This window comes from Megascapheus bottae, chromosome 23 (assembly GCF_031878675.1).
Source record: "Megascapheus bottae isolate mThoBot1 chromosome 23, mThoBot2.hap1, whole genome shotgun sequence".
NCBI classification, from domain to species: domain Eukaryota; kingdom Metazoa; phylum Chordata; class Mammalia; order Rodentia; family Geomyidae; genus Megascapheus; species Megascapheus bottae.
In genome coordinates, this window is record NC_143531.1 from 24,968,399 (window position 1) to 24,981,004 (window position 12,606).

At 44.9% G+C, this 12,606-nt stretch overlaps 1 protein-coding gene across 5 annotated transcripts in view; it reads left to right on the forward strand.

Moving 5' to 3' along the window:
- The window catches only part of Znf827 (zinc finger protein 827), a 140,828-nt gene that overhangs the window by 20,114 nt on the left and 108,108 nt on the right, over window positions 1-12,606 (forward strand). For all 5 annotated transcript variants that reach the window (XM_090356880.1, XM_090356883.1, XM_090356881.1 and 2 more), the window contains exon 2: window positions 10,637-11,677. In XM_090356880.1, coding sequence (XP_090213006.1) covers window positions 10,637-11,677 — 1,041 coding nt within the window. The remainder of the gene's footprint in view (window positions 1-10,636; window positions 11,678-12,606) is intronic.

Sequence of the window (12,606 nt, forward strand, 5' to 3'; positions counted from 1 at the left end):
GCATGAAGTTCAGTTTGCATTAGAGCTGTCCTTGTGATCTGTTGTCCTTTGATGTCTGAGACGCTTACGTGTGACTATTGAAAATACTCTTCCACAATCAATGACACCAGTATTCTTTGGTGACCATGTGTGGCTGGGGTAGATGGGGAGCCTCCTTTTTTGTGTGTCTGAGGAGTGTGTGTGTGTGTGTTTAAGCACTAAACACAAAGCAGCTGTCATCTCACTAAATCACTTCTCTTTTGTGGCCCTTGTCCTTCTGGGTATACACATAGTTTAATAATGAAAGGATGTGGATGCTTTGTTTTGGCCGATGGAAGGATTCTGACCATGTGTTTTGTTGTTGTCAAGGTATGTCCAACCAGTGCTCTCGGTAGGTGTCCTACAAGGAACTTTTGTCATTTCTGGTGGAAGCTGAGGTTTTGCAAAGAAGCCATTATTTTATCTACAGAGTACTGTTTCTTAGACTCTAGAGTGACGTATTATGTTACTAGGGCTCTTTTTTTTTCTGGTTAAGTTCTTTTTTGATCTATTAAGGATTTCCTGGTGATTTCAGTAGTTTGGTAATTTATCGCTTATCTTATGACAGGTATTGGTAATGTTCAGATGAAAACATTTATATAAGAGGAAATAAAAGGCAAGGAAGCAGATAATCGACCAATTTATCAGCCTTAGCAGACAATTTTTCTGATAACGACGTGGTAGCCATGGTAGATTTACTTCTGATTGCTTGAGGGGACAGATTCTATATGCTTCTTGTAACATGAAGGAAAAGAAGAGGGTAAAGGAGCAAGTTATCAATTGGTGGACTAACCAGTCCTGTTCTGGTGTCTAGACTTTCCTTCTGGGAAGTGGATTCAAGTTATATATTGAACTGTTTCTTTGTTATTAATTTGCTACTACATAATTAAAGCTCAGTATATATATATATATTATGTTTGATAATTTCTAAGTTAGTAGAGGCTTCTCTTGTTAGTGTCATTTTTAAAATTTCTGCCATTTGAATGATACTTGGCTGAAGTTTAATGGTAGGCAAAAATAACCTTTTAGGCCACTCTCAGTCCTTGCAAGCTCTGGATTTAACATTGATAGGCATTAGGTTAGTTCATTGCAACAATACACAGTTTATACAAAGATGACATAACAGGTTAGAATCCAGACATAAACAAATTTAGAGAAATGTCCTGGGTTCTCCATCCAAATCGAAGTACATTCATTTTGGGGGACTGTTGTAACAAGACATCGTAAAAATAATAATAGAACTTTATTTCATTAAAAAACTTAAAGGGGACCCCAGGGAAGGGGGTTCCAGGATTCTCTCTTTGCTTCTGGAAGCTCCTTGGTCTATGGCAGCATGACTCCAGCCATCCTGTGGCCTTCTGCCTGGGCACATGTCTGTCTCAGGGACTAGATTCCCCAGTTTATAAGGACGCAGGGCATGGTGGAGTCCTCTAATTATCATCTTAACTGGGTCAGCTGCAAAACCCCATTCCCAAATAAGGTCACTAACAAATCCTGGGGTTGCGACTTGAACATCTTCTGGGTGGGACAAAATTCAATCTTCGAATCAAATATCTACTCTTAGTTTCATGGTGATGAGCCTGATGGCTGTTAACTCAGGTTTTCAGAAAGAAAGAACTGCACATTGAGAAGAAAATGCCTGTGTTGATGCTGTAATGGACCATTAAGAGAGTAATAGTGGCCTGAAATCCACAGGTGTGTGGAACTATTTAATATGGGGACAAATTGATGGTATTGCCAGGAGCCTCTAAGACATCTGTGCATATACGCACATCTGTGTCCAGCTGTGTATTCTCAGGTACATGGATTCTAAAGTCTTCCCAGTTAAAATGTAAAGAATACTGAGTGTTTGATAATACCTTGCTAGGTTTTGGTTACTTGAGTTTGTGCGCACACACACACACACACACACACGCATGCACACACAGTGTGCTTGCCTGTGTGAAGCTGTTCAGTCCGTTAGATGTTCTTAGATTTGTATTTAACTTGGATTTGTCATTCACTATCTATGCACAATGCGTAAGCCATTAATTTTTCTTGGAACCTTAATCTCCTGTGCAATTTGCTGACAAAAATACACGTCAAACACAGCAACAGACATATTTTCAGTGTTCTGTACATGGTGGTTCATTCAGTCAGCTGATGTCTGCTGTGCACCAGAGCTGGTCTTAGACTTTATTCATTCGTATAAACACCACGATCTAGTCGTGCAGGCACAGGCTTTGGGAAGGGACATCTGAGCTATAGTCTGCCTTGACTGACAGTCAGCATATGGGGTCTTACTGGATTTTTTCCAGTGGAAGTTCCCTCTGGACCTAGAAACTAGTCGTTTTTGATTGTATTCCCAAAATAATTCTAAATACAAAATTCGAATTCAATATATGCAGGGATTTGAAACCCTACAGATCTATTGACCAATCCAGGCAAGTTTCTTTTCCTCCTCTACTTTTAGCTCTTATCTCCCAAAATAAGGGGTCAGAGCACTAGTGCTGTCTGCTTTCTGATTCAAAGTACCATCAACAAATGCAGACCCTCGTGCATGTAAGTGCTCTGTCACTTGAGCTATACTCCCAGCTCTTTCGTTTGTATTTTGTCGAGATAATTCATTAACTTCGTCCAGATTGGCTTTGAGCTAAAGATCTTCCTATCTCTGCTTCCTGAGTATCTGGGATTATGGGAATACTCCACTCTAGTTCCTACATTTTTTTTTGTCAAAGCCGGATGAACCTCCAGAGACATATTTCTGAGGAATCCATTTTCCTTGATCGTTTGTGGGAAACAGTATAATATTAAGTCAAGAGAGGCCTTGGCTATGGATAGAGCGGAGTGCAGAATTCACTTGAAATATAGTCACATCTCAAAAGAAATTTGGGGTTTCCTGATTGGGGTTTTGGCTTCCAGTAAGCTTCAGCTCTCTCTGTTGGAGTCTCGTTTCTTTTCTTAACCAGTAGGGATACTTCGGTATAGGAGTTTAAAGAATAGGCTCTTACTTCTGTTTTATATTTGACTCACATGAGAAAGATGGTGTTATAGTTTATGATTTTGAAAACAGTTCTCATTACTATTACCAACAGATAGATATTACCTTCCTGATTGTGAATCCCATCCTTCCTTTTCATTCATGTATTTGACAAATAATAATTGAGTACCTGCTTTGTATTCAGTGCTCTTCTAAGTAGTCAGGAGAAGCAACACAAGTTTTTTCTTAAAGCGATGTTGGAGAGGAGACTTGAGAAGGTGAGGGAATCAGCCATCTGACTCTGCAAAGGCTCTGCGAGAGTAGTGGGAGGTGAGGGTCACAGGCATGCCGATTATGTGGGGCCTTCTGGTCAAGGTCAAGATTTTGAAGTTTACTGTGAGGAATAGGAAGCCATTATGCAGGCTCTGGGCAGGGAGGGATGGAATCCACTAACACTTCCTCTGGCAGCTGGTTGGGAGTGGCTGTTGGTGGCTGCTGTGATGGTCCAGGCCAGGCATGATCATGATGGATTGCAAGGTGAAAGCGGCAGAATTGGACAAGGCTGGCCAGCTTTGGGATGTATGTTGCAGATAGTGCCAGCAGAATCAGAAGTAAAGAAGGAGAGAAGGAGAAGCGTAAAGGCCAGTGGCTGGTGGTGGGATTTGGGGTACATGTACTGGCTAGACCGGGGGGAGGGGTGTTGAGGTAGGCAATTAGCAAAGGAGCCACGAAGGACCTTCTTCAGCACTTTATGTGTGCACTTCCACCCTACCTTACGAATAGTTTGGAGTGCAGTTTGAAGGCAGGAGTTAAACCTATACTATCAAATATTGTTCTGTGTAAATACTCACTGAGCCCCTCTGTGATTGTCTTCTGGACTTCCCTGCTTCTTTCCCATGCTCTCTACCACTTCCCGGTACCACCCAGGTCCTGGGTGTCTTCCCCATCCTGGCAGTTTGAAATAACTAGCAGTTAAAAAAAAATCCTACTGGTCTTGCTGCCAGCCTTTGGGTATCTTGGGTATTGATCTGTCCAGAATTGCTGTGGGAGCCTTTGTGTGAGCTGCATCCTGGCCCTCAGACAGTGGACCTGGAGCCCTGAAGACCTTTCCTTTCAGGATGATGTGGTGTGGGGGGCGGGCAAAGGTTCCTGGGCTGCAAAGGAGTATTTTAAAAATCGGCAGGTAAAAACCATTGTGGATGCGCTATATGCTTCACGTTGTAAAAGCGCTTCAGAACAGCTCAATAGGCAGTGCAAAAATCTTTATTAAACATGATGGAGGGGGTTGCCTTTCTCTTCCTGGATATCTCTTTCCTTTCTTCTGTGACCCACATTGAGCCCAGGATAGAACCCACCCCCTGGCTTCAGTGATAGGTCCAGGGGGAGGGGAACATGACCTCCAGCAGGCCAATCAGAATAGGGAAAGACCTTTTGCTAGCCATTGAGGGTGAAATCCTAGGGCCTACTGCAGCTAGGTTCTCATTCTCCTGGGAAAAGTGGTGCGAGAGGAAGAAGCTGGACGGCAATGAGAGAAAATCCCTTATGGGGTTTTGGCAGTCTGTTTGATCTTAGCCCCACTGTACCCCTTTCATTGTTGGGAATAGGGGTTAGAATATTCCCTTCTTGCTCCTGCAGTCCTGCTGGTTGGCTGGGATCTACCATGGAAGTCCCAGTATCTGTTTGAGCAGGGCATTAAGCAGAAGCTCCAATGGCTGACTTAAGGCTACTGGCTACTTAGCACCTATTGGCTTGATTTCAAAACTGGTGAGAGCGGTAAGGTAGTCAGTAAAGTCTACCTTTAAGAAGTGGATAGATGGTGTGCGGAGAATGGAGATTTTCCCCAATCAGTAAATTGATCTAAATCACCTAAATGTTAGCATTCTCTATACCCAGGCTAATTCCTTTTTGAAAGTTTGTAGGGGAGAAAGCCTGCTTAAGATTATGATTTTCTAGTGGCTCCTGTTCAAATTGTGTGCATCCCCATTTTCAAGTCTTCTCTATCCACATTATTCTGGGGTGGCATCAGCCCTTGCGACTTAAATGCTTGTGTGATACACACTCTTCTACCATTACGCTGTTGGTCTAGACTTCGGGGGTATCTGACTTCCTCTGATGCTGAGAACATTTCCCTGAACATAGTACGTGCTCAGGAAGTGTTCAGGTAGCGCAGTTACTAGCATTGGTGTTGCTGGTGAGTTTTGTACACAGTTTCTTTGACTTCTATAGAAGGTTGTTTGAAAAATATGTGGTTTGTAGCAGATATTACAAGGATAACTGATGCTGATGGAAACGTGTAGCCTTGAAAGACAGGTCTAAATATTTAGTTGTAGATAGGAAGGGAAGATTTGGAAGAGTCTTTGATGAAAATGAACCAGGTTAGGTGGTGTGTACCACACTGGTTGACCAAGTGTCAGCCCACACCAGGGTTGGGAGAGATTGAGTCCTGTTCTCTCTGAAACCTGCTAGCTAGATTTCCATGGACCACTGATGGGAATGATAAGTGTGTAGATGGAGAAACAGACTTCTAGATTTCCATCTACGCTTGCTTCCGCCTAAGTCTTTCCTACTTACATGGGTTCTCTGTCTGCCTTGTCTTTGGGAATGAGAATATTTCAAGTTGCATATTGAACCAATTAAATGCACCTGATTAAAACCTTTCAACTGTGAGGAGGACAGGAGTTGGAGAGCCATTCTCTTGGAGAACACAGCAAGCATTGTGGGTTATCTTAGTAGGAAAACTGAATTATAAATTAATGGGTTAGGTAGTGGAATTTTGTTTTCTTTCCCCCAAAGGAGAAGTATTCACAACATGGAAATAAAAATTTATGTAGTGGATTTTCCTTCTATAGTTGTACCATGTTTATTCTTAATTCTCTGAGTTTCTAATTTTTTTTTTAAAGGAACACACACACACGCGCGCGCGCACACACACACAGCGTTTGTAAACTGACAAGAAACAGTGTGAACCTGACAGTTGGAGACAGAGGTTGCTGTAAGTTTAGCAATGGAAATAGGTTCTTTTTTTGAGGTTAAAAATAACATGTTTACTAAGGGTTATTTACATTGGCCATTTAGAGGTGTCCCCAGGATATCTTGGCTAAGAAAACTGTGAAATCCCAGGGAAGTGTTTCCAAGACCTCACTCTGCTTTCCCAGTTCCTCCAATGGTTCCCTGTTGGTTGATAGACAGGGAAATGGAGGTGTCTTGCTGCTGGGATTGCTCAGATTCTGCAAGAGAGTCAGAAGACAAGGCCTGGCTGTCCCCCACCCAGGGTGGGTGGCTGCAGGATAGCCTGATGGTGGGTCTGCCCTGGGGACAGGGTGCTGGCTGCTCTGTAGTTGCTGTGAGGTGGGAATGTGGGGAAACCTGTGCTAGCGCAGCACCCCAAAATCTCTCCCCAATGACTCTGACTGGGAAAATCCAGAGAAGCCCAGCAGACACTGTAAATTAGTGAATGAAGGATTCTTTGCCACACAGTCCGCTGTGGTGTGGTGGGCTGAATGCATATTTGCCTGACCTGATTTTCTCTCACCTCTCCGTCTCTTCCCATCCCTTCCCTTCCTCTCTCTGAAAGCTTCCTGCGTCTTTGATTTGATTTCGGGAGATGTTACCCCTTGAATTCTTGTGCTTGCTCCTCTGAGGCCTTGTGTTAAGATTCTTCAGTGGTACATAATTTCAATAGCTTCAATTTCAGAAGCAACATCTTTGGAAAAATAACTGATAAAGTATTATGAGTTTAGAAAACATTCTTATTCTATCCACGTTTTCTGACTATCCGGAGGTGTGGCTATCTCAGTGACTCTGTGTGTGTGTGTGTGTGTGTGTGTGTGTGTCTGAAAGATGGAGGCATGAATGGTTAAGAAACACAAAGATATTTTAGAAAATGTAAACTGTTCTAAGACTGCTTCATTTTTATTTATTTGTTTGGGGTGGAAAAGTTGTACTCAGCCAGGCCCGGTGGTACACACCTATAGTCCCAGCCATGAGGTCCAAATGAAACTGAAGTAGATAGTAAGACCCGCCTCAAAAAGCCAAGGGTTGGGAATGTAGCCCAGTGGTAGAACACTTTGCCTAGCCTGTGTAAAGCTCTCAGTTTGATCCCCTGTATTGTAGCTAGAGATTGGGTCACTCAGGCATGTTTGCTATGTCCGTCACTGCTTATGATCTGACAGCTTCCTTGGCTTTAGGATGGGAATACTGCTGCTTCCTCAGGGTGTGGAGGGGGGTGGGAGAGAGGGCTTTGCTCTGGGACTCTGCCGGTAGATGTGCTAAGCCCTTTAGGCAGTTGAATCAACCTTCTAGTTCCTGCAAGAAAGAAGAAAGGAGCCATGCGGGAGCCCTCCCACCACCACCACCACCACCACCCTCCTCTTAACAGTTTCTCTCTGTAGACAGAAAACTGCCCTGGCCAGGAGACTCCATTGCTGGTCTCTGATTCAAATGGGTGGAAGGATAACTGGATGGAGGCAGAGGGCAGGCCAAAGTTCTCTAGAAGTGGTCATCCCAGGATCTCAGCACATTGTGCTGGCTTCTTAGAAAAGCTCTAAGCCAGGTGTTCAGGGATTTGGGATTCTTGGTTCTGCCCTCAGTATGAGGTGGCTGTGTAGCATTGATTAACCTTTAGCCTGTCTAATGATCTCAGTAAAATGACGAGATTGAATATCACCTTATAATACTATCTCACACTATTGGTTTTATGTTCCTTGTTAGTTAACCCAGTTGCATTGGCGGTGGACAACCTTTGTTTTTTATTCAGTTTTTAGTTGTGTTTTATTTTTCAGGGTCTCAGGTTTTTGCCCAGACCCGTACAGTCCCCTACCTATGCCCCTTGGGTATGTGCAATGACAGGTGCAAGCCACCATGCCTGGCTTATTGAGTGGCGTGGGGTCCCACTACCTTGACCCTGGGCTAGTCTCAGATGTCATTCTTCCTTTTTTCCATCTTCCTAATAACTGGGATTGTAGGTGTGAGCCACTGGACCAGGTCCTTAGGACCAATCTTGACTAACTACACACTCTAGTATGACAAAAATGTAATCTAAAAGTATTTAAGTGTGAAGTATATATTTTTCTCGTGTGTTCATTTAATGAATGTCAGTAAAGACCAAAGAAGAGGTAACTGTAGTGATTTTGATTTTTAAATCTTTAACTTTTAAAAAAAATTTATAGTAGAGTCATCATGTGATTCTCTTGAAGGATAAGGTATTTAATCTGAAATCAGGAAAGATGGTTTGCTAAAGAAACACAAAATTAGCTCTATTGTTGAGATTGATGTTGACGGGTTGGTGTTTGGTTAAAAAGCATCCCTTCCAGAAGCCATCAGTGAGACAGGAGTTCAGGTCACCACGGACTTCAGGAGAGATGAAGAATGTCAAAATCAACATGACTGGAAGGAAATGTGGCAAATCACAAGGAACCAGACTGTTTTTAACAGAGGAAATTCAATTTTATCTGCCTTTTTTTTTCCTCCAGCAAATTCCATTTGATATTTTACATTTTCTTGATAACTTAATAAAGAATCTCAGGAAAGAGTTGCAGAACTTTAGCTTCATGAAAGAGAATTTGTCATTTGTGACATTTCTTCTCTAAATAGCATGGGGAAATCAATGTACTCGTGTAGAGTCCATGCGTTGCTAGTTGTAGCTAGTTTGGAGCTGAAAAAGCAACTGCCTGGGATGGAGGCAGGACTTAGTACAGGATTTTGCTTCATCCCTAAACATTCATCGCACTCTGTTAGTGACCAGGCATTGCGCAGGTGGGCTATGTGGTAATAAAATCCAGTCCAAGCAGGCACAGGTGGCTACGCAGGAGGCTGAGATCTGAGGATCACTATTCATAGCCAGGATATTCTTACCTCCAGTTAACCGCGGAAAACTGGAAGTGGTGCTATGGCTCAAAATGGTAGAGTGCTAGCCTTGAGCGAAAAGGCTCTCACTCAATCCTGACCCGCAAGGAGCACCATTTTGGGTCACAGACACTCGAGCCAGGTTTTCTGTGGGCCCCGTAGTGACGATGACTCTTCCTCAGGGAACTCTGCTGAGTGGACAGCCCTCGCCATCCAAATCTTTGCTCAGATGCTGCCACCTTGTTGAAGCCCTCCTTGACTGCTCTGTTCATGGCAACGCATCTTCTACTCATTGCTTTCAACCCTCCTGTCCTACTCGCATTTTTTTCTGTTTTTGGTAGTACTGGGGTTTGAACTCAGTTCTGCCTGGGGAGGCAGGTAGTCTCCCACTTGAGCCATGCCTCCAGCCCTTTTTTTAGCTTAGTAATTTTTTTTCAAGATAGGGTGTGGGGGGATCCTCTTATTTATGCTTCTTTTGTAGCTGGGATGTCAGGCATACACCACTATTCAGCTTTTTATTAGTTGTAAGAAGGAAGCTGGAACCAAACTACCATCTTCCTGATCTTTGTTCTCTGAGCAGCTAGGATTGCAGACATGAGCCACTGGTGCCCAACCTTATGATTATTTAAGTACGTGAGTGAATAGGAAGGGGAGAGTCATTCAGACTGAGAACTCTAGGGAGAATTGTAAGGAGGAAACCATGGGGTTAAGAAGAGCGAGTATGGATAGCCAGCTTCTCTGAGGAAAGGCATTTAGATAGCGAGCCAAGGTAGAAAAATGGCAGAGTTGGGAAGTGAGCCTGGAATTGCGAGGAGACAGGCTGATGAGGGCATGGGACTGTGAGAGGGCCCAGGGGCTGACTGATAAATGAATGGGGAGAAAATAACTGAAGTGCTTTGCGTGGAGGGAAGGAAGGATTCCCCATCACTGCCTGTGAGTGCACTGTAAGCAGTCCTGTCGGAGTCAGACTCACAAGTAGCATGCAAGACAAGGGAGAGACCATCACGAAGTCAGGAACGCAAAGAGCGTTTGGTGGTGAGACTGGCCTTTCTGCAGTGTACTCAAACACGCCACATGCTCATTAGGATTGATGCTCTGTTACAGCTGGTGAAATGTGTTAGGCAGGGATTGTTCACATATCTGAATTCACTTTTTATTTTATTATTGTTTCCTTTTTTATTGCTATCATAAAGGTGATGTACAGAGGGGTTGCAGTTTTATAAGTCAGGTAATGAGCACATTTCTTTTGAACAATGTCATCCCTTCCTTTGCTCTCTCTCCTGATTTTTCCTTCCCATCCTGCATTATTAACTCTCCCCCAAATTAACTGCATCTTAAACCAAATGTTGGTAGCTCATGTCTATAATCCTAGCTATTCAGGAGGCTGAGATCTGAGGATTGTGGCTTGAAGCCAGCTGGAGAAGTAAAGTCCATGAGACCCTTATCTCCAATTAACCACCGAAAAAAGAAGCCAGAAGTGGACTGTGGCTCAAGCAGTAGATTGCCAGTCTTGAGCAAAAAAGTTAAGGGACAGTGCCCAGGCCCTGAGTTCAAGTCCCAGTAGAAACACACAGGTACAAAGTAATTGATCTGGTACGGGAGGAAATGGAGGCTAAGAGCAGGTGAGTGACTTGGCTGAGATCACGGGCCTCTTTTTCCTCAGAGGGCTTACCTTTGATTCCGACGTCCCCTCTGCAGGCCAGGTAGAGTCACTGGCTGGAGAGGGAGCAAAAACAAGTTGCAGCCTCCCTTGAGTGTCTTAACCGGGCCGATTCCCCATTGCTGGCACTAAACCTGCTTTTCTTACTTCCCCAGATGTTAGTAGGCAAGACGAGGTCGAGGCTGAGCTCAGTGAAGGCGAGGCCTGGTATGGAAACTCATCAGAGACACCTTCTGAAGCCTCCTATGGCGAAGTCCAGGAGAACTATAAGCTGTGCCTGGAGGACCGGATCCAAGAGCAGTCCACGTCCCCAGACACCTCCCTGGGGAGCGCCACGCCCAGGAGCCACACGCTGGAGCTGGTGGCCCTGGACGGGGAGGTCCTGCGAGACTCGCTGCCCTGTCAAGACCACCTGTCCCCCGGAGTATCTTCTTTGTGTGACGATGAGTCCCCGGGTTCGAATAAACCCCTGAGCAGCAACTTGAGGCGACTGCTCGAGGCTGGTTCCCTCAAACTGGATGCCACAGCCCCAGCCAATGGCAGAGTGGAGTCGCCCGTGAACGCGGGTTCCAACCTGTCCTTCTCCCCGCCCTCCCACCATGCCCAGCAGCTCAGTGTCCTGGCCAGGAAGCTGGCAGAGAAGCAGGACCAGAATGACCAGTACACTCCAAGTAGCCGCTTCCTCTGGAATCAAGGTAAGTGGTTGTCCACGTCAACCACCGCCTGTGGCCTGTCCCCAGACTCGGCCATCCTCAAGCTGAAAGCCGCAGCCAACGCCGTTCTGCAGGACAAGTCGCTCTCCAGGACGGAGGACACTGTGCGATTCGAGTCCTTTTCCTCCCCCTTTAGCTCCCAATCTGCCAGTTCCACCCTGGCAGCGTTATCCAAGAAGGTCAGCGAGAGAAGTTGGACTCCTGGCCAGGAGCACCCGCCTCCGGCCAGCTCTTTCCTTTCACTGGCTTCCATGACCTCCTCGGCCGCCCTCCTGAAGGAGGTGGCAGCCAGGGCGGCCGGCACCCTCCTGGCCGAGAAGTCATCCTTGTTGCCTGATGACCCTCTCCCAGCACAGCCTTCGGAGAAGAAGCCAGAGAAAGTCACCCCGCCCCCGCCGCCGCCCCCGCCCCCTCCACCTCAGTCCCTGGAATTGCTGTTGCTTCCAGTTCCTAAAGGAAGAGTCTCCAAGCCCTCCAATGCAGGTATGCCATCCTTCCTTTCAGTTGTGCAGTCATCTTCGCGGTGACTGGCAACATGCCAGTCTTCTGGGCCTCCTGTGTGCAGTTGGGTTCCCCTTTGGAGCAAAAAATGAGAATAATAATAATAAAAGAAACATAAAAAAGAAAGAAAGCCAGCACCCACAAACAGAAGCGGGCAGTGCCATAATCTTTCATGTGTGTGTTACACAAAGGCTTCACAAATAGCCTCGTGTTTGAAAAGTAATGAATAATCTTAGAAATCTACAGGACTCCCTCCCTTTCATACAGATGTTGGTGGGTTTTCTTTTTTTCTTTACCGAGTTCAGGCCAGGTCCATACTAGATAGATTTAATGGGAGAAGATCAAAGCATCTTTGCTCTGAAGGGCAAGGCGTCACTGAACACAGGGAAAAACACACTGCCTTTTAAAAAAGTGGCCTGGGGGGGAGGGGTGCTGCCTCTGCCACATAGACTTTTGTATAATCAGTAACTACCCTGCCCTAATTTATCACAGCATATACTTTTATGTTAGCATTTTTATTACTTTTTGTTGTAGAATTTAAGCCTTCTTTCCCCCCACTGATCTTATTTGACTGTAATTTCTTGTCTCAGAAGAACACTGAAGAAAACGTTGCCAGTCAAACATAATCCAAGCATTTCTTGCAGGTGCTTTATTTTATTTGAATCTAGTTGGGTTGTAAAGGAGTGAGTGTATGGGCAATTTGAATTGTGAGCTCATTGTTATTTTTTTCTAGTGGAGATGGTCTTTCTGAAGGAAAAGGCCTTGGTGTCTACACTTGGGTACTCTGAGTTTATCACTTTAAGGAGTGCTATGGTCTCTTAGAGTTCTTGTGTTAGAAATCTCACTTTGTGTGCTGGTTTTATTTGAAACCGTGGGCATAGAAAGTACATGTTCCTGGGGATGGAGACAGG